Genomic DNA, 22,771 nt, shown 5'->3' with positions numbered 1-22,771 from the left:
GACATGTCTCATTGCAACTGGGTTATGGACTTTCTGACTAAGAAACCTCAGAATGTTAGATCAGGTCACATCTGCTCCACCACCATCACACTCAACACTGGTGTACCACACGTGCTGAGCCCCTTCCTCTACTCTCTTTTTACCATCGACTGTAGGCCTGTGAACATATCCAACACCATCATCAAATTTGCAGATGACACCACAGTGATTGGTCTAATCAGCAATAATGATGAGACTGCCTACAGGGAGGAGATACAGCATCTGGCCACTTGGTGCACTGACAATAATCTGCTCCTCAACACCAACAAGACCAAGGAGCTCATTGTGGACTTCAGGAAGGGACGAACAGGCTCACATGATTCGATCCACATTAATGGGATGCCCGTTGAGCCTGTCTCATCCTTCAAGTTCCTGGGGACCCACATCTCAAAGGACCTTTCCTGGACCACCAACACCACCAGCCTGGTCAAGAAGGCTCAGCAGCGCCTATTCTTCTTGAGGCAACTTAAGAAGAACCAGCTTTCATCAGCTGTCTTGGTGAACTTCTACCGCTGCACAATAGAAAGCATCCTAACCAACTGCGTCACAGTCTGGTATGGAAGCTGCTCTGATGCGGAACGTAAGGCACTGCAGCGGGTGGTGAAAACTGCCCATCGCATCACAGGGACTACGCTGCCAGCCATTGAGGACATCCAGAAGAAACACTGTCTGCGCCGAGCACGCAGTATTCTTAAGGACACCTCTCACCCTGCTCACAGACTGTTTTCACTTCTGCCTTCCGGCAGGCGCTTCAGGCTCCCCCGGACAAAAACTAGCAGACTGAGGAGCAGCTTTTTCCCCAGAGCTGTCTCCCTTTTGAACTCTGCCCCTCACTGACTCTTTTATCATTAATCATAATTTAACATCTGCACATTTTAAAATGTGCACATATTCATTTATTTGAACTGTACATACCCACCGCACATGGACATTTGTAATTATGTTTATCTATCTGCACACTTCTGATTATTAATAGCATCCTGTACATATATTCATTTATTGTAAATCTCTGTTCATAGCTAATACAACCTGTATATAATGTTCATAGTACATCCATCTGTAAATATTACCATAGTTTTTCTATAGTTTTTCTATAAACAGCACTTTATAACTTATACCTATATCCTGCACTTGCTGATATTGCACTGCTGGTTAGACCGAAACTTTTCATTGCCTTGTACTTGTACATGTGTAATGACAATAAAGTTGAATCTAATCTAATCTAATCTATTTTAAATATAGTCTTAAAACATTAAAAATACATTTACGTTAATAATTTATTTGTGGAATTAAATATATTTTATTAACGTCACTCTGAAATGAAATAGCAAACTATAAAAAATGAATAGCATTAAAAGTGAATATTGATTGATTACTGTAAGAAAAAAAATGAGGACAACATAGAAATCTCAATGAAGATGTTTATTCAGCATAGCAGTCTGAAAATACACCGCAGTACCTTGGGTTCACCGGAGTCAGAATAAACCCTGAATATTCTTAAACTCAAACCTTCATATTGTTTTAGATGTTGACTTTAGACTTGCCTTTAGATGTAAATGAAGTTGCTCCTTGGCTGTTGTTCCAGGTGTTCTCTCTATATCTCTAGGTTAATGTGTGGTTTCAACACCATTGATGAATTGATTCTCTGTGCACCACACCCATCCCCATTCTACAATTGTTACCATTTGGTCAAGATGTAGTCACCTCAAACAATGAAGAGACAACAAACTGTTGACTTCTCTTTTATCTCATAATTCAGCCCTATTGGGAAATGAGCATCAGTTCACCATTTAGAGTGGAAGTTGGGTCAAGGCAGACTCATTTCTTACACTACAGATCAATAAAAATTTGCATAATTATCCCAACTTGCCAAGTTAACCTAATTAACCTAAATTGCACTCATAAATGCATAGATAAATGGAACTGAGCTATTAACTAATGCTGAACTAATGTGAATAAATAAAATAAATATTTAAAATAAAATTTAAAATAAATAAATACAGACACATAAAAAAATATTTGTCATATTAATGTTACTCACATTAAATAATGTTAAGCAATGGAACTTTTAAAGTGTTTTACCATTTTACTTTATAGTAATTTTCTTTTTATTTTATTATATGCACATATATGTCAGTTGGAAAAAGAAAATATTGCAACCCACCCGGTCTGAGCCAGGATCGAACCAGTGATTCTTTGTATAGGAGTCAGCTGCTCTAAAACCTGGTTTATACTTCTGCGTCAAGTGATCGGCATGTCCCACAGCACATGCAATGCACGTAGTCGTGCATTTATACTTCTGCGCTCTGTGTGTGTTGCTCTGCAATAACACTTCAGAAACGCTAACTGTCAGTAGGTGTTTATGTTCCTCTGTGTCGAGTTTCTTCGCTGGTGTTTTATTTTTTCTGAATGCTACCTTAATGTACAAGTGGCCTAAACTCGCTCATTTCAAGGCGGGAACCGGCGGACATGCAACAACTTTAATCATAAGGTAAACATAAAACAACAGTCTCCATCTGGAGCTCCTTCACGGGACTCATTCATTCATTTTCTTTTCGGCTTAGTCCCTTTATTAATCTGGGGTCGTCACAGCGGAATGAACTGCCAACTTATCCAGCATATGTTTTACGCAGCTGATGCCCTTCCAGCCACAACCCATCACTGGGAAAAACCCACACACTCCCATTCACACACATATTCTACGGACAATTTTAGCTTACCCAATTCACCTATACCATGTCTTGGACTTGTAGGGGATAACCAGAGCACCCGGAGAAAACTCATGCAAATGCTGGGAAAGCATGCAACTCCACAAAGAAATGCCAACTGACCCAACCAAGGCTCGAACCAGCGAACTTTTTACTGTGAGGTGACAGCACTACCTACTGCGCCACCGTATAGCTCCTTCACAGGACTCCACACTTGTAAACACTCGCTGCATTGGGCTCGTGCCACTCTCACCACCGCCCACACTCGTCAGCGCTATCAAGGCGACCAATCACAGAGCTTTGGGTTGTGACATGTAATTATATTTTAGAGAGGTTCGCGTCAGCGTCGCCGACGGCCACGGCAAGGGCTATGCAACCACGCGTAGGCTGCGCCGTAGTATAAATCAGCCTTCACAAGGAGGCTAAAGACTATGGCCCCTCGCTCTGACGCTAAAGCGCCTTTTGAGGTTAGAGTGAAGATTACCTGCATAGCACTTCACTAGCTAGCCTTCGTTAAACTCACCCTCCTAAACCTCACTCCAATCCCGGACGAGCCCCCACGTGTATCCCACTGGTCCTACTTCACCCTACCCGGTCTAAGCTGGGATCAAACCGGCGATTCTATATAATATAAAGGTAAATGTGTATAAATAAGCTTTATATTGTTTTACATTTTTATTTGACTTTCAACACATAAATCTTTTGGTTTACCATTTCATATATTTTTATATTTATTTATTTTATTTTACCTCAAAGACTTAAAGACACTTTCATTCTACATATTTTATTTTTGAACTTCCAAGAGGGAGTGTCATACAGATGACTCTTTTCTCAAGAGCACATGTCCAAAATGTGTTGACGCAGCATTTAGCCAATCACTCAGGCTGTACTATTTAGCGGTATATGCTCTCTCTCTCTCTTTCTCACTGAACATAATAAGAAGCCAGGAGAGATGAATAATTGACTGATTGTTGCATTATTCAGGCCCCTATTGTGGAAAAAGCCCAGTCTCTGGCACATTCCAGGTCTCTCTGGCATATTGAATATGAGGTTAAAGTTTCAATCAACCTTGAAAGGGAGAGGCATTTTTCATTGCCTAGCTAGTGTATCAAGTTTGTGCACTCAGAGTTGGTGTACAGTTCTGTGCGGATAATACTTAATCTGCTATATATTTACAATAAAATTAACAACACTGGACCAAAGTTACATCCACTGTATATACTAATCTGCTAATAATACATTTTTAGTAAACTGTGAGGCTCAATAAAATCTATTTTTGAAATTGAAAATATAAATTAAACCTTCATATAACAAAATGTATTTTAAATGCATTTATATATAAAATTTTATCTTTAAAAATGTATTAATACTGACCTTAAAATGGTTTTAAAAAATTTTAAGTGCTTTTGTTCTAGCCAAAATAAAACAAATCAGACTTTCTCCAGCAGAAATATGATTTACTGTGATACATTTAATTTTCAAATAAAAAGGTTAAATAATGTGAAAAAAATTTAACTTTATTGTAAAGTGTTAAAATAAATGAAATAAAATTTGAAGCCCTCAAACTTTTACCAGAGAAAAACAAGAACAATAGTGTTATGTCTTCTGAATTATGAATTTTTTATGTCTTTTTATTATATATCAGTGCCTCCCACACATAGACTTTACTTTAAGTATATTTGGTTACATTTTTATATAATTATTATCATCCTTTTACACTTTTTTATATCTACTTAATAACCAAGCATCCGCAATTGATTAAGTAGTGGAAAATCTTGTCTCGTTTATCCGTTTCGTAGCTACTGTGTGCAAGAGACCTGTCAGCACTCCCACAGAGTCTCATGTGCTCTCCAAAGAGACGCGCCTTTTTGAGACTTAACAATGTGTCCAGCCGGGGTTTTTTAATCTCCTAAAATGTCAGGGATTTGTTATTGCTTTCGCTTTCTAAAGCTGTCATCAAATGTATGCGCACAGCCACGAGAGCGAGAGAAACAATAAATAATTAACTCTTTAATCTAAATGTCTCAGAAAAACTTTATTAAACAGACAGAGAGGACAAAATTAGATCTAAATTAGCTGCAAAATATTGGTACACCATTTATCATCTCATTTGCCTTATTGAAATAATCTACACGTTTTTATTCTTGTAATGATTATAATTTTTAGAGATATTGTCTGTTTTTAATTCCTTTTTTCTGTCATTTATTTCTCATTTGCTGTATATTGTGTTAACTTGATGACGTTAATATGTTGCATATTTTATACATCTAAAATGCTTTAGCAATAATGTATAAAATGCTCCTGAATAGCATAAAAGACAGAGAAATAGGGGATTAAATAATGATATCAGTAGTATCATTACTATATCATAAATTATATCGTAAATAATATAAAAAACTCTTATAAACAAAAACAATATATAATTAAAGTCTTAGAAGTAAGCTAAAAGTAAAAGAAAATAACAACAAATAAAATAAATTTAAAAAGCAGCATAAAACACAGTAAGTACAATAAATAATAAAGCTTTGAGTTTGACTTCACTGCTGCTGAAGCTGCAAAAGTATCAGTTTTTGAAAAATCTCTCTTGTAAAGCATGTGGGAAAAAAAATCTTTATTGTTTTCCAGATGGACAGGACAGAAGTATCGACATGCCAGCATGCTCTCCATGTCGGGTAGGATAATAAAATGCCAACTGAACAAAAAAATAACTTAGATACAAGAAATCTTATTAAAAACGTTTGTATTGATTTGCTAGATCTACAGCGTACAATGCACAGTAGCATGTCTACACTTTTATGTACATGATGAATTTTGAGACATTTCTGCTATTATCCAATATACAATAATGACAAAAAAAAATCTGGACAGCTAAGCCCTCTTTTTGAAATAAAAGACAGATACACAATACATATTTAAATGCAGTGTCTATATTTGATAAATAACTAAATAAACTGAAATCTTTCTCCCTTCAGGAAATGATGATTTGAAAATGATGTAAAATGTGAAATGCAAAATGGAAAATTTGAATATTTCATCGGTCAGCGTAGTCAGGCAGACTTAAAATGCTTTATAAAATGTTTTTTCTTCTTCTTAGAGTTGCAAATAGTCCCCTGGAAACATGGTTTTTCAACCAGGTGTGCATTGTGATAGCATTTTCTTCATTCATCTCGGCTCACGCTTTATCTTACTGAATGCTGACTTTCAATGGCCATAATAATCTCGTCAAGTCCTCGTGCCTCAAAAACAGTGAGATCAACCTATAAAACTGCCTCATTGTCTTCCATCAGTCCTCCAGCAAAACTGCAGACGTTATTTACCAGGCGATTGACTACAGGCTCTTCTATACAGTATGAATGCATTTACTTCTCATCTTCAATCCTCAGTACATCATTGTGGACTTTAGAAAGAGCCTTCCATCTGTGAACACACAAAAAAAATGGTATGAATGAAGTCACAAGCAGCAAATAATGAACGGACAAATCCATAATGTTCTAACATGTGGATTGAGAGCGAGATGAAAGGACTAGAAAAAGAAGAAGATGCAGTATTTGAATAAATGTCAAAGAACACAAAAAAGAAAGAGGGAGAGAGAGAGAGCCATTCCCTCCCTTTTCTCTCAAGCAAGACGAAAAGAGAAAGCAAACCCTTTGAAAGATTAATTACAACATGCAGATTATGTAAATTATGCCCATGCAAATATTTCATGAGGACAATTAAGGGACCCATTAATTACTGCTCCCCCTTTTTGTCTTTATTCTTTCTTCTCTTTTTTTCACCATTTGCTTCACTGGCATTTCATTTCAGTCTCAGTGTTTCATAGTCTGATAATGGCTAGTATTATATTATATTATATTATATTATATTATATTATATTATATTATATTATATTATATTATATTATATTATATTATATTATATTATATTATATTATATTATATTATATTATATTATATTTCAACCACAAATCAGAAAAAGTGACAGTATGGAAAATGCAAATAAAAAAGAAAGTAGTAATTTCCAAATGTGACTTGTATTTCATTGAAGTCAATATGAACACAAACTATTTCATGTTTTGTCTGGTAAAATTTAATTTGTAAATATACATCCCTTCCTGCCATTCAGACCTGCAACACATACCATAAAAAGTTGGGACAGGAGCAATTTAGGGCTAGTAATCAGGTAAATCGGTTAAATAATGATCCAAGAGAGCATTAAAGAAAGATCTAGTCCTTTAGAAACAAAAATTGGCTGAGGAATGCCAGTTTGCTCAACAAATACATGAGAAGATTATTAAAATGTTCAAACACAATGCTCCTCTAAGAAAGATAGGACGACATTTGGATATTTCATCTTCAACAGTGCATAACATAATTAAAAGATTCAAAGAATCTGGAGGAATTTCAGTGCGTAAAGGACAAGGGCACACGCCTAAGCTGAACAACAGTAATCTCTGATCCCTCAGGCAGCACTGCATCAAGAATTATCATTCATCAATAAGTGATATCACCACATGGGCTCAGGTCTACTTTGGCAAACCTTTGTCAAGTACCATTATACATAGTTATATCAACAAATGCCAGTTAAAATGGCACTGTGCCAAAAAGATGCCCAATGTTAACAGTGTCCAGAAGCCAGGCCAACTTGTCTGGGCTCTGAGGCATCTGGTATGCACCATCACACAATGGAAACGTGTACTGTGGTCAGATGAATCAGTATATTAGGTATGTTTTTGGGAGAAATGGACGCTGTGACTTCTGGACTAAAGATTAAAATGATCATCCAGATCCTTGTTGCCAGCAACAAGTCCAAAATCCATCTGTCATGGTATAGGGTTTTGTCAGTACCCTTGGCAAAGCTAACTTGCACTTCTGTGATGGCACCATTAATGCTGAAAAGTACATAGAGATTTTGGAGCACCTTCTTTTGCAGGGAAGCCCAAGCATATTTTAACAAAACCATATTCTGCACACATTACAATGTCCTGCGAAGGAAGAGGATACAGGTACTTGACTAGCCTGCCTGCAGTCCCGACCTGTCTCCAATACAGAATGTGTGATGCATTTTGAAGTGCAAAATGCAACAACGAAGACCCTGTACTGTTGGCCACCTTAAAGGGCACCTATGGTAAAAAATCTACTTTTCAAGCTGTTTGGACAGACATATGTGCATGTATGGTGTATAGACTGTCATATTGGGGTGATATAAGCACACCCAGTGCTTTTTTTTCAATTTAACAACATAAAAAACGGTGGACCAATTGGAGCGGTTTTCAAACCGATTGCAACTTTACGTAGGAGAGCGGTCCCCCCACCCACCAATATTGATTGACAGGCACGTCATCATATCCTCAGTTTGTTGATTCACGTGCGCCATTTTCAGCGTGAGTCGAAGCGATATCATTAAAGGAACACCCTTGCTCTATTTTTAGATGCAAGGCTCATTGGGCTCAACACAAGAGCAATATTCTCCACATTATCACTCTAATCGGAATTATTGGTTGTATCTTTAGGTAGGTTTGCAAACATGTGTACTTCTTATTGAGTCTACCTTATACTTCAGCCGTTTGCATTTCTCGCGATCCCAGAAGCTCCCTGTGATCTTAACTAGCATGCGTTTTAGAGTTCTAAACATAGGTTTCTATCAGGGTACACTCAAGTCGATGGCTGGGCGCCGCGGACCACTGCAGAAACCTATGTTTAAAATTCAAAAATGCGTGGCGCGATGATTCAGGAAACTTCATGTCTCTGCTGCGCTACAGAGAGTGTCTGGTGTGCCGTGTCGTGGCTTCGAGCGGCGCATCCGGTGCCTCAGTCAAAGTTAATTCAGTGTGCGTGGTTATTAGTTTCTGTGTACAAGCTCGGCACTTGAAACTAGCACACAGTTGGCTGTAAAACTGTACAAAGACAAAAATGATTTTGTACTCTCTGCTTGGTCTGTGTCAGAGTCGTACATGTATGACTGAATGCTGATCCTCTCCTCCTCCTTTCAATCTGCCTGTCTGTGTTGCAAACACAGAGCGGGTCATGGCCCCGCCCCCTTGTTATGTTGGCCGGGAAGCCGAAACTAATTTACATGTGAAGCAACACACCCTTAAATCAGCGAACTGTGGACACGCCCCCAACATGACACTTTTTAACACATTATAATAAAAAAATCTGAATTATGTTTTAAACTGAACCTAAACTGGCACACTTAGAAGAACCATAATATTAATATTAAATCATAAAAAAGAGGTAAACTATGTGCCCTTTAAGACATATTTGCAGAAAGAATAGGACCTGAAAATTACACCCAAAATCACTTGGTGTCCTCAGTCCTTAAAAATCTTTTAAGTGTTGTGAAAAGTAATGGCAACATTACAAAGTGGTAATGCTTTATTGTTCCCATTTTTTAAAAAATGTGTTGCAAGAACCAAAATTGGAATACGTGTTTGTTAAAAAAGAAAATCATGAGGAACACTGTTGTATTGTCTGCAATAAAATACAAGTCATAGTAAATTTAGAATACAAAAATATTTTTAAAGATCATATTGCAGCCTTAAAAACAATTTAAACTAAAACAAACAAAAACGAACTTTCAAATGACTAGCTCATCTGTAAGAAAGAACTATTATTAATTTATATCATTTGAAAAAAGTCAAATTTAGTATGATCCCTTATTCCTTTATATATTTTACTTAGTGCAGGTTGCAGGTGCAGGTACATTTTTTTCCACATATGTTTTACGCAAAAGCACATTATTTATACAATATTTTGAAATATTATTTTAACAAAAAGTTTTTGAAACATTAAAGTTTATTGAATGTTTTATGTGTTGATGGGATCACTGTAAATCATGTGAAAATAAATCTGTATTATTTTTGTCCTTTTTATCTTCTGTTTCAGAAATTCACCAAAAAACATCTCATTATTTGCATTTAAAGTCACAGGCGCTAAACAGCTAAAATTCCATATGACAAAAAAAAGACATTTTACACATACAGCGTATAATAAATGATATGATGGTTATTTTGACTTAAAACTTTACAGACGGATACTAGAGACACAAAAGATGTACTTTGCATCTTATAGGGGCAAAACACTTTACTAAGATAGTTCACTAAAAAAATGAAAATTCTGTCATGATTTAAGTTTCTTTCTTCTGTTGAACACAAAAGAATATATTTTGAAGAAAGCTGGAAACATTGACTTTGAGTATTTGATTTTTCTACTATGGAAGTCAATGGATCCTAGCAACCAGCTTTTCAAAATATTTTCTTTGGTGTTCAACAAAAGAAAGAAATTCATGAAGGTTTAAAACCCACATAAGGCAAAACAAATGGTGAGGTAATTTTTATTTTTCTGGTAAACTATCCTTTTAACTATTTTGTTACATTCACATGTACTGATGAAGTGCAACAACCTTTAAATCAAAACCATACAATTACTTACAAATGAAATCTGGCCTTGTGTTTTCTGATATTTTTAATCCTCTAAGTAAGGACAATAAGGATAGGTTTATGCTCATGCTCACCCTGGTGTGTGAAAAATAAATATGAAAGACTTTTTAGGGGTGCCATTCATTTAAGATAATGTGTATTGGAGAAAAACATTTATAGAGATTATTTAATGGTTATTTGTTTATGAAGGTGAAAAAAAAAACTAGACAATCAAACAGTACAACAAAGCATACCTTGTATTGTTCTCTCAGTGTCTGTTTTGCTGCTATTATAGTTTGTCTCCAATTCCTGTTGAGGGTCTGTTAAAATGAAAAGAGTTATAAATGAGGTTATGAATTATTTACACTTCAAACACCAATGCACAATCCTGATATCATTATAGAGGTCAAAATAACAATTTTTTTAAAGAAAAATTTGAAGTATATAGATAGATTGAGCAGAGGAGGAGACCTTAGATGATTTTAATACAAGCTGTATCAACTTAAATGTCTGAGGTGTTTGGCCTGTTTTGTAATTTAATACATTTACACATTTATCTACTAAAATCCTATGTTTTTTTTTTCTGAAATCTGCAACTTATGCCTAAAATTAGAAAATTACAGAGTCCCTATTATGTTTTATGTTTCCTGGAGGAAACCCATGGGGAGAACATGCAAACTCCGCACAGAAACGCCAACTGACCCAGCCGGGGCTCGAACCAGTGACCTTCTTGCTGTGAGGCAATCGTGCTACCAAGTCACTTATATGAATTACTGTTCATTCGAATCTTTAGTTATTTCATCATGATATCGTCATCAAAAAACATTTCCCCACCCACTTGTTGCATGCACACACACCCAGAAAACCTCTCTGGTTGGCTATGGGGTTATTCACATATTTGGTTTAAAAATCACATGCCACTTCTTTTAACAACTTCAACATATTTTGAGCTCGCACTGCCATTGTGTCTGTCATTGCAAGGCCACCATAAGCTGTGCTTTTAGACCAGTCGAGGAAAGCACTGCACTATGAATCCATTCTCTTTTATTTTAATGGTTTAAGTGCTGCGTTCAAGGTTCAGAGTAGTTCAACTTTTGCCCGTGTGTTGATTAATACCAACTGTATGTCATTGCCATTACTTGGACTTATGATTACGAATAGAATTGAACAATATGATGGTGTTTCTACATTGTTTTATCAATGTGTTCCTGCTTTGGGCTCACACATATACTGTTGCATGGCTGCTTGCTGCTTCAAAACTGCCTGGATAAGCACTTATGGTCGTTTCATATCTGGCATGTGTTTGGCCTGAAAATCACACCAGGCATTTACTCAAAATCATTTACTCAAACTCAAGTGGTTTTACATTTTTATTTGTTTCCTTTTTTGTTGAACACAAAACAAGACATTCTAAAGAAAGTTCAGAAGAATAGAAAAGGCAGCCTTTGGCATCCCTATTAGGAATAAAACATATTATGGAAGAGAATTACTAATTTTCAGAAGAAGAAAAAACCCAAACAGGTTAAGAACAGGTGGAGAATGAGTAAATGATAGCAGAATTTCCATTTTTGGATAAACTATTAATTATCGGAAGAACCTTTAAATGACTGATCAATTCTTTTTTTAACAGAGACTTTTAATATGTATGGTCAGCTCAAAATATTTATTTCAAGAACAGTATGATAGTGTTGGATTGTGGTTGGAGGGGAAGTTGCCAGTAAAACATGTGCCAGTGTAATTGATGGTTCATTCTGCTGAGGTAACCCCAGCGACTAAGCTGAAAGAAAGTGAGTGAGTGAGTGAGTGAGTGAGTGAGTGAGTAAGTGAGTGAGTGGTTAAATGATTTTGTTATAAGCAGTTTCTTTTTCACTCATTTTGTGTGAAAAGAGGTACAGGCCATACAGGCTCATTGGAAATACATACTTCAGTCTGCAGCCTACAAATAAGTACTACAACTTATGTTTAACTGAAGAATGAATGCTTCAAGGCAGTGTGATGCAATCAACTTTTGTCCTTTTTACACTAATCATATTTACAGGGACATGCTATCCACAAATAAAGGATTATTTACATGCAGTTCTTTGCACAGAACCAAATCAATACCATAAAACAGCTTATTGGTGTCTATGACATGTAATCAAATACATTAGCTTCACCTATCTATCTCTATTTGGACTTTTTAAAAAAGAGGTAAAAGCAACTTAAAATCAAGGTAAAACCATGTACAAATGTACTAAATATACTTTTCTCTACTGTTAACTTTTGAAAACACTATTAGCTGGGTTAAGGGAGGGTTTGGGTCAGTGGTTCACTAGGTGATCTCTACAACAAGCCTCACTTTCTCATGGTCTCGGAAACATATTACAAAACAAACCCCAAGTAAGGTATTTCAGATTCAGGAGACAACGCCCTCTAGATGATTTGTCATCTGAAACGTGCAACGAAACTGGGAATATATTTTTACATTTTGCAAAAATGTAGCCTTTTCCATTAAAACTGTGTTGTGCACAGAGATGTTGATTTCATTTTAATCAGAAAACTGACTCTCCAATATTGAACACTTTGATGTTTGTGTGTGTGTGTGTGTGTGCGTGTGTGTGTGTGTGTGTGCGTGTGTGTGTGCGTGTGTGTGTGTGTGTGTGTGTGTGTGTGTGTGTGTGTGCGTGTGTGTGTGTGTGTGTGTGTGTGTGTGTGTGTGTGTTTTCTAACCATTGTGAGTGGGTGATCTCTCACAGGAGGTCGTCCTCTGAAGCGTCTGCTCAGCGTGGTCTCTTCTCTTAGACTCCACCTCCAGAGCCTCCTGCAGTTTTCTCTTGGTCTTCTTCTCCTTCTTCAGCCGCTTCTGGATGAGTGCTGAGAAAAGCACAACACAAATTAATAAATAAATATTCTGATAGCAATGTCCGGTACAAGCTTTGGATTCTGTCATCTAAAAATCAAATCCTTTATGCTCATCTTTATTATTTAATCAAAAATGCTGTACAAATCAAATAGAAAAAGTACTATAATTTAATATAACAGTTTTCAATTTTAAAACATGTTTAAAAGGTGGTCCACTACAATGTCACATTTTGAACTTTAGTTCATTTGCAATGTTGCAGTGAAGACATAAACAACACCTCTGAATGTAATTTGCTCAAAGTCAAAGCAAAGGAAGACATTAGCTTTAACAGAGTTACGAAGTTTGGAGACTACAAAGAAAATACATCCGGGTTACTGAGATCACAAATGTTTTAGGTTATGCGCATTTAACACGCAGACACACCCCGCACAGAATTATTAAAAAAATATAGCTAGTGACTGGACGTGACGCTTCCTGGTGACGTGGAACTGATCTGGGAATCACAGTACATTATGTTAGTTGACCAATCAGAGCCACTTGAGGTCAGGTTTTCGGAGGATAGGAAATATGACGTTTTATATGTTGTTTTATGTTAGCTGAGTAGCTGCATATAATCATGTATTAGTAAGAAAGTATATGAAAAATTAACATTTTTTTTACAAATGAAGCATGAGCACCTTGGTGAATTACAAAATCGTGATTAATAACAAAATAAAGTGATTAATAACAACGGCAATGGCTTTGAGATTCAAAAAAGTATACATGCAAAACACTCACTAGTATTTCATTTATAGGCAAAACACACACGCATAGCCATGGATAAAAAGTGTTGGTACAGTAGCTGTTACATTATATGAATCTCAAACGTATGGCTTGAGGGTGAGTAAATGACTTTTTTTTTTTAATTTTACAATATTATTACATTTTTTTTTTGTATAAACCTAAACAGTTTTTGAATCTTTGATGAACAGACAGTTCAAAAGACATTTTATAATATAATAAATTCCTTTAATATCATCTGATCAAGTTATTGATTCCTTGTTGAACATTATTATCATGAAAACACCATAAAACATAGCCATAAAACTTTGAAAAATGACTTTGAAAAACTTGAATGCCACTGGATAATTGAAAAAAAAATATTACATTAAATCCCACATCACAGCAAACAGTAATTATAGCAAACCATGAAAAGCTGTTCCACATGCCCTTTTTCAGCCTTTCACTAAATACTGTGTCTGATATAATGCACATCTAATGTGAAACTAGGCTGGAGCCCAGTGGAACATGTTAATTTTCCAGTTTGCAGTATAAGGGCTTAATTCAGTCGGCTCAGTCAGCAGAAAAAAAACCTTTCTGTCCGATAGCTGAGAGCCTTTCCCCTTTGAGTGATCTAGAACCAACCTTCTTAATCTTTCCTCTGACCACTGGGTATTAAAAAAATAAAAATACTGAGTCGAAGTCAGTTGGCTGGAGTATAAAGACATCTCTCACTAATGGAAGAGCAGCTGATTTGATGAATTATGCAGGAGATTCATTATCCTCATCAAATGTGATGCGCCGAATATTAACACAAGCAATTCTGTTTACGCTGATAATAAATCATTCACACTAATATCATAATATGTACTTGTAATTACAAAGGGTAATTCTCTGTGTCTGAATGTGTGTGTGTGTGTGTGTGTGTGTGTGTTTGTGGCTGAAGGAAAGTGCTGAATTTGCAGTAACATGACTAGCTGGAGCACAATGCGGGCGGCAGGAGAATACGAGATGAGCAGCTCTCTAATTAAACAACATTCATTAATGGTGCATGTTGCCCTGTCACCTTCTTTAATGATTCCGCCATTTTATGATTGCTGTCTAGGAGCTTTCTGATTTAAGACTGCGATTGTACATACATTGCAAGGAACACAAGATTAAGAGATTAAATCGAGTGTAAATTTATTTGTTCGTAAACGTGATGTGAAAGATCAAGTGGTGTACGGTTAGATGCGAGAACTCGTTTTGCTTGTTTCTGTGATGTGGGCAGACAACAAATACATGGAACTGAAGATGAGATCGCCTTATAATGCAGATATAATTTTAACAGTGCTTTCTTTCTTGTTAAATTCTTATTTTGGATGGAACCACAACAGTAGCTTATCTTGCAGATTTGTGCCATGCATAAAACTTGCTTATTGAACATGGATATTTTTGATTTATTTTTTTTTGGACCAGAAATGACACAAGCTTCTTCCAAAAGATAAGAAGACAATGTACAAGAGGCATCATTGTGGAAAATTATTTATTTCTCAGCTTTTATTTAGCTTTAAACCAAAAATTGCATGTCCAAAATAATTCATAACCTTCTCAATAATTAATAGAAAATATTTAGTGGCCATTACAGCAATAAAATGCTTCCTATAATTGCTGACCAGCTTTTTGAATATCTTCACTGGTATTTTTGCCCATACATCTTAGCAATAAGCTTTTTCAGGTTGGAGGGTCTCCTTGTAATCACCTTGATCTTTAGCTTCTCAATTGGATTTATACAGGACTCTGGCTGGGCCACTGCAAAATGTTTTTTCCCTCTGAATTTGGGTAAGTAGGATGTTTTAGAACTGCTTAGACTATTTGGAATAGTATAGAATTTTGGATTTTCCCATAGACTGTGACAGTTTGCAAAACAGTAGGAAATTTTTTCAGAATTGACACTTTTTGTTCAAATATAAATGTGAAAAATATAATTTTTTTTCCACAATGATGCCTCCTATATTCTTTTAGGAGAAGCCAGAGTCATTTCCGGTAAAAAAAACTGGTGTGAATACTTTTTGGCTTGACTGTATATATATATACATATATATATATATATATATATATATATATATATATATATATATATATATATATATATATATATATATATATGTATATATATATACAGTCAAGCCAAAAAGTATTCACACCAGTTTTTTTTATATATATATTCATTCATTCATTCATTTTCTTTTTGGCTTAGTTCCTTTATTAATTTGGGGTTGCCACATTGGAATGAATCGCCTGGAATGATGCCCTTCCAGCTGCAACCCATATCTGTGAAACATACACACACATACATTACGGACAATATAGTCTACCCAATTAACCTATACCGCATGCCTTTGACTTGCGGGGGAAACCGGAACACCCGGAGGAAACCCACGCCAACACGGGGAGAACATGCAAACTCCACACAGAAACGCCAAGTGACCCAGCCGAGGCTCGGACCAGCGACCTTCTTATATATATATTTGCAGTTGTTCAAGTGAGATAAATCCAGCTGCATATACATATCGCCAACTTAAAATTATAAGGTTCTATCTGACATTTTTGTCAAAATTGAGTTACTGACATATTCTTATTAAATTATACTGCTTAACAAAAACTGCTTTCTTTCATCTGAGAAATATCGCTAAGTTACGAAGTATGCTATCCATCTCAGATGCAGAAAAGCTAGTCCATGCTTTTATGACTTCTAGGCTGGACTACTGTAATGCTCTGTTTGCTGGCTGCCCAGCATCCTCTATTAACAAACTTCAATTAGTACAAAATGCAGCTGCCAGAGTTCTAACCAGGTCTAGAAAATTTGATCACATCACCCCAATTTTATCCTCCTTACACTGGCTGCCTGTTAAGTTTCGTATTGATTTTAAAATATTGCTTCTTACATATAAAGCTTTAAATAATCTAGCTCCTGTTTATCTAACCAATCTTCTGTCTCGCTACAGTCCAACTCGCTCTTTAAGGTCTCAAAACTCAGGGCTTCTGGTAGTACCTAGAATAGCAAAGTCGAGTAAAGGAGGTCGAGCCTTCTCATTTATAGCTCCTAAACTCTGGAATAGCCTTCCTGATAACGTCCGAGGCTCAGACACACTCTCCCAATTCAAAACTAGATTAAAGACCTATCTGTTCAGTAAAGCATACACTTAGTGCACCACTTAGGGGGCTTCCACACAGGTTATGCATCTTGCTGATATACACTGTGAACATCAGCTACGCTAATTATTTTCTTTATTCTCCATTTCCACCTGGGGATACTCTTCCCGAGGCCCTCAGACTATGCAGAGTCACTGATTCGATCCAAGACTAACGACGAGATGATCCCAAGGTTTCCATATCCTGGACCTGGCCGAATCCTGAGCAACTACTGCGATGGTCATGGAAGAGTGGAGAACATGAGACTGTTTCCTGTGACGCTCCAGAGACAGACGAGTCTTCGCTGAGGCCAGCTTCCAGCCTCCGCCACTGAGACTGCAGCTCTGCACAAGACGTTTGGCCAGCGGAGAAATTAAAATGGTCGTGCCCAACTGAGCCTGGTTTCTCTCAAGGTTTTTTTTTTCACTTCCGCCTTTAGTGAAGTTTTTTTTCCCTCTCCGCTGTCGCCACTGGCTTGCATGGTTCAGGATCTGTAGAGCTGCGCATCGTTGGATTTGCTCTTCAGTATTTGGACTCTCAGTAGTGATTATTAAACCACACTGAACTGAGCTAAACTGAACTGAACTTAAACACTACAAACTGAATTACACTGTTCCTATTTACTGTGACCTTTTATGTGAAGCTGCTTTGACACAATCTACATTGTATAAGCGCTATACAAATAAAGGTGAATTGAATTGAATTGAATTAAATGGCTACTTATTAACATAATGGGATGTTTTTTTTTTGTATAAGTTGTTTACATTTTAAGACTTTTTATTTAAAAAAAAAAAAAATTACACACATACTGTTTGCTATATGGAATGCAAAAACTTTGAAGCTCAATATCTCAAAATCATTCAGAACGCAGATAGAACCTTATAATTCCAAGGGGACGATATACAGTCGTGTGTGGGTCTGCGTGTCTGCAGCTGGATATATCTCACTTGAACAACTGTAAGAATTGTAAGAAACTTTTCAGATCATGGCTATGTTTTAACTGTATGAAATTACTTTTGCTAACTATATATTTTTGGTATGTTGAGTTGAAACATGGAAAGAAAAGATCCGGTTCATGTAAAAAGATCTGAAATTCCCATCACTACTGTATATCTAACCTCAAAAGCAGCCTTGAACACATATTGTACTTAGGCCTGTTGTCTTGTGAGCTATTGTATTTAAATTTGAGAATGGGTAGATGATAGTGGTCATGTGTCCCCTGAAAACATGTTTCAATAAATGTATATTTGGTTGAGTTTTATTATACAATATTTATTCTGATTACTTTGAATCTTGCACCTAACAGTTATCCTTATTTACAAAAAACAACAACCTACAACTAACACTGAAACTAATGAAAACTAAAGTAAAACTAACTGAATTTGAAAATATCAAAACGAAATAAAAACTAAAATTAATGAAAAATCCAAAACTATTATAACCTAAAACTATTATAAAACACACACACACACAAACACAGAGTGCTTGTTTTAAAAGTTGAAAATGATTGTTAAAATATTGAAAACTACATATATTTTTGAAAACTATAACAAACTTTATCAAAATTTTCTGAAGAATACAAAGAACTGCATTTACGTGAAAAAGTACATTTTAAACAGTTTACAGAAAACTTTTTACTGTCACTTTTTTATCAATATATCAATTGCATTTAAAGAAACTTTTTATTTTATTTTATCAATAACCATCCTCGCAAGACACAAATAAGGATTTAATAATAAATACCTTAGAGTATTATATGCTGGTTTGCATATGATATCTGAGACATTTAGATCTGATCTAAGGAGGAATTATTTTCTAAAACAGAGCAATGTGTGCAGCAAATCACCTCTGTTTTTCTGCTCCACACAGAGCTGTCTCTCTAGTGTCTCGCGCAGCTCTCTCTCCCGGTACAGCTCCATCTTCAGCTCTGTGCGCTCCAGCTGAACCTGCTTCTCTTGCGCTCGTGCATTATCAATAGCCACCTTTAACAAACCCTGGTGGAAACAGGAAAATAGGATGTAAATTTAAGCCATACACATTACAGGGTGAATCTTCAGTCTTTCCTGAAATATTTTGATCTGCATTTCTAGACCTGTATGTTGGTGAGAAGCGTTTCAATGGAGGACAGGCCTTCAGGAAAGAGCAACGGAGCAGGGAATCCTGGAGGTAATGTTGGCCCAGAATGAGACAATCTCTCATAGCTGTCCCGTGATGTCGGGGTGCACAGGACATTTTCTTCTGCCATAAGAAAAAAAAAAAGCACAATCATCAAAATTTTGAATGAAATAAAATATTTAATAACTTGAGAAGTACATACATGTTTGTGAATAATTTTATTTAGCAAGGGACATTAAACAAAAATGTAAGTGGAAATGAAAACTTATGATTTTACAAAATGTTTTCTTTAATAAAATCTCAGCTATATATATATATAAAATTTTATTTATACAACAGTTCTGTCTGGTTCTTGAATCTGATTACCTGATAGCCGTGCAATATTTTAAAAATAATCGCACTCATCCAGCCTCTTAACCCTTCACCCTTGTGTATTATTCCGCCCACATACAGCAACAAACATAGGACACTTTACAATTTGACAAATATTGCTGCTGTTGGACAACATAATGTACAACTAATGCACTCACTGTTTTAGCCTTCTTTTCATGAGTCTTGTAGACTGTTATTGTCATAATAATTCAAGGTTGTTACACATCAGTGCTACTTTGTTTCCAAGCTTTTCTCTCATTGAACTTCAGTCAGTTCATTTGCTGACAATCAGCAGTCTTCAGTTAAATCATCTTAGTTTAAACAAGCCATTGCACGCTGGTTCTGGTTTTGTTTTGTAGTCTCAGGGGAAGTAAATCTGGTTCAACTTAATTTACAGCAGATAGTCACATCATCTAATGGCTCTACATCTGTTTTCAAGTTTTAGTCACAGCTGTATTAGGTTGAGTGCATTAGGCTAAACATAGGGCTCCAAAGCAGCTGTATGTCTTAAATAATATCAATAATATATGAATATGGTTTATATTTAAGCAAGCTTTCTCCTGTGTAGCCTTTCTAAGTACAATGACAGTCATATAGGCCTAGAATGAAGACAACCAAAAGCAAAGACAAGCACTTAAAGCACAGGAGGAGGCTGAGATACAGAACATCAAGAAACGTTGTTTTTGATCAGGCCGAAAGCCTTGATCTTGTCATTGTCACTCACTTCAAAGAGTTCACTAATGTATGAGGCCTCATGTTACTATCCAGAACTAACAGTGTGTCTCCATTGGACAATCTTATCTTACTCCTCCTCTCATCTCTGCCACTTCAACAATATGATCGTAATCTTTAAATGCCCAAGTCTAATCTTCATAAACCACTTATCATTTAAATTTTTGATCCTTATCTTAATTTGGTGGAAAATTACAGTCATATTTTCATTACTAAAGCAGTGGTTTAAACTTTGCTGTATTATTACTTAAAATATAATATGTGGCTGTATCTACTTCAGCTTAACACAAATAGACAACAATGACAATTTTACGAACTCTGCTTATTTTTCACTTAAAGGTGCTGTATGTAAGTTTTTGACTCTTCTAAAGCATAAAAATACAATAATATATCAATAATGTTCACAGATATTTAAGAAACATGCTAAGTGAACAAACTTGTTTATTTGAAAAACAATGCTAATGTCAGATATTCTGCTTTGAAAATGTGCATACCGTGCCAAAACATCTGTCCTTGTTTTGGTCCCTTTAACCCACCCAATTCCAGTTTAGTCAATTATATTTCAGCCCCCTGGGTTGCCTTGGTGGAAAACCACATATTTCATCCATTCAGCCATGAAGGCTCTCAAAGTATGCTTCCGCAACCAAAAATTCAACCTCCGGTGGGCAGTAGCAGACTCCAAAATGAGATGTGGATTTAGAGTTCCACATGAGGTGGTTATTAATTAGCAAATAATTTAAATATTATGAAAGTAAATATTAGGTGAGCAGGTTACATTATAACCCTGTGTCCTAACAACAAGTTACGTGACGAGATTTGCAGTGATAAGCAGTTTGGCTTATCATTTGGCTTATTATTTGCACCAGACACCCAACATGACAAAAATTTAAATACAGCCATTCAGAAACACAGAATAATGCACTCACTGCACTCCAACAAAATGGTATAGGTGTATAATCTAATTAATACATATTAAGCCTCTTTAACATTATTAAATGTACATGCTGAATCACTGATATGTGTCGGTTTGCACTGAGTCACAGTTCTAAAGTTCCATTTCTAACAGTTTATTTTACTTTCAAGATCTGAGGTGAACTATCTGCTTCAGTAGTATGGCAATAAATGTCATGTTAAATGGCAATCAAACTCACATTATTAGCATTTAAGACTGAATAAAGCACATGAGGTATACCTTGGGTGATCATTGTCAGTTTTCTGTGGTTCAGCTGCAAGAAATAGAAGCCGAATCTAAAATATAAATTTTAGGACAAAAACTTTTCTGGAAAAATTTTAGGAAAATATTTCTTCTACTTCGTGCCGTTGCTTTTATTTAGAACACAATTTAAAACCACCTTTAGGCTCAATAGACAGGCATGCTCCTAGCAACCTGCACTTGCATGTGTTTTGAACCAGGAGTACAATACCTAGTTCTAACCACCTAACCACTGGGTGTCAAACTTACATACTACACCTTTAAAATGGTATAAGCTAGTTCTCAAGGATCTTTTCAAATGTTGGGGTCAGTATGTAAGTGTCTTATGATCACCAAAAGCTGCATAAATCTTATCAAATTTCATTAAAAACACCCAAATTGGTATCAAATAATATTACAGCTGTTAAACCTTTCTATTTTGCATTTTATTCCAACATGCTCCTCAAATAACATGCTGATGTGATATTTGATTTGAGTTCTAAAGAACAGCATATCGGTGGAGTTGCTATCCAGTGTTCAGTGACACATGCTCAACTGCTTTTTTTTATCTTAAGTATCTAATCAGCCAATCACATGGCAGCAGCTCAATGCATTTAGGCATGCAGACATGTTCAGAACTGAACATCAGTATCAGTGATCAGCATCAGAAACTGCTGATCTACTATGATTTTAATGCACAGTCATCTTCAATGTTTATATTGAATGGTCTGAAAAATCCCCCCACAAAATATCCTTTTAGTGCCAAGAGTGAGAAGAGGGTAGACAGGCTGGTTTGAGTTACAAAGACAACAGTAACTCCAACAACTACTCGTCGCAACTGTGGTCTACAGAACAGCATCTCTGAGCACACAATACACTGAACCTTGAAGCAGAAGTGCAACAGCAGCAGAAGAAGAGAACACCAGTGCTGTCCAAGTGTTATCCCTGACAGCTACAGTAAGTACAGAGAGTCTACAATTGACACAGGTCTTTGTTGCAACATTTAGATGGTAGGGTCAGAATTTGGCACAAACAATCAGAAAACAAGAATCCACCCTGTATTATTTTAGAATAAAAATATAGATACACCTAAGTATAGCTGACTAATAAGAGTTCAACAGCAAGGGCATACAGTGAGCCACACACACACACACACACACACACACACACACACACACACACACACACACACACACACACACACACACACACACACACACACACACCATATTTCTCAGCTTTATTATACATTTGAACAAATACTTTAAGTCAGAATTTGCCAGGGGGAGTTTGAAAAATTACGGGCTTAAGTGTGTGGGATATGTATCCCTGACAATACTCTAGTTTCACCTCTAAATATGTAATCTACCATACTATGTTCTTCATTTAGACTGTGCTAATGTACTAAAAATACAAAAATC

General features: G+C 36.0%; 1 protein-coding gene across 2 annotated transcripts in view; it reads right to left on the bottom strand.

Annotated features, from left to right (window-relative positions):
- Nucleotides 1-5,354: 5,354 nt before the first annotated feature.
- Nucleotides 5,355-22,771, bottom strand: part of dachc (dachshund c) — a 101,138-nt gene continuing 83,721 nt past the window's right edge. The window contains exons 7-11 of one of the 2 annotated variants that reach the window (XM_056458534.1): nucleotides 19,032-19,177; nucleotides 18,786-18,933; nucleotides 12,874-13,017; nucleotides 10,419-10,484; nucleotides 5,355-6,164 (exon numbers count right to left, since the gene is read on the bottom strand). In XM_056458534.1, the coding sequence (XP_056314509.1) occupies nucleotides 6,127-6,164; nucleotides 10,419-10,484; nucleotides 12,874-13,017; nucleotides 18,786-18,933; nucleotides 19,032-19,177 (542 nt within the window). In that variant the 3' untranslated portion in view covers nucleotides 5,355-6,126. The remainder of the gene's footprint in view (nucleotides 6,165-10,418; nucleotides 10,485-12,873; nucleotides 13,018-18,785; nucleotides 18,934-19,031; nucleotides 19,178-22,771) is intronic. The other variant, XM_056458542.1, reaches the window with a different exon arrangement.

The sequence above is a fragment of the Danio aesculapii genome, chromosome 1 (assembly GCF_903798145.1).
Source record: "Danio aesculapii chromosome 1, fDanAes4.1, whole genome shotgun sequence".
NCBI classification, from domain to species: Eukaryota; Metazoa; Chordata; class Actinopteri; order Cypriniformes; family Danionidae; genus Danio; species Danio aesculapii.
This window is presented reverse-complemented; position numbering and strand designations above follow the sequence as displayed.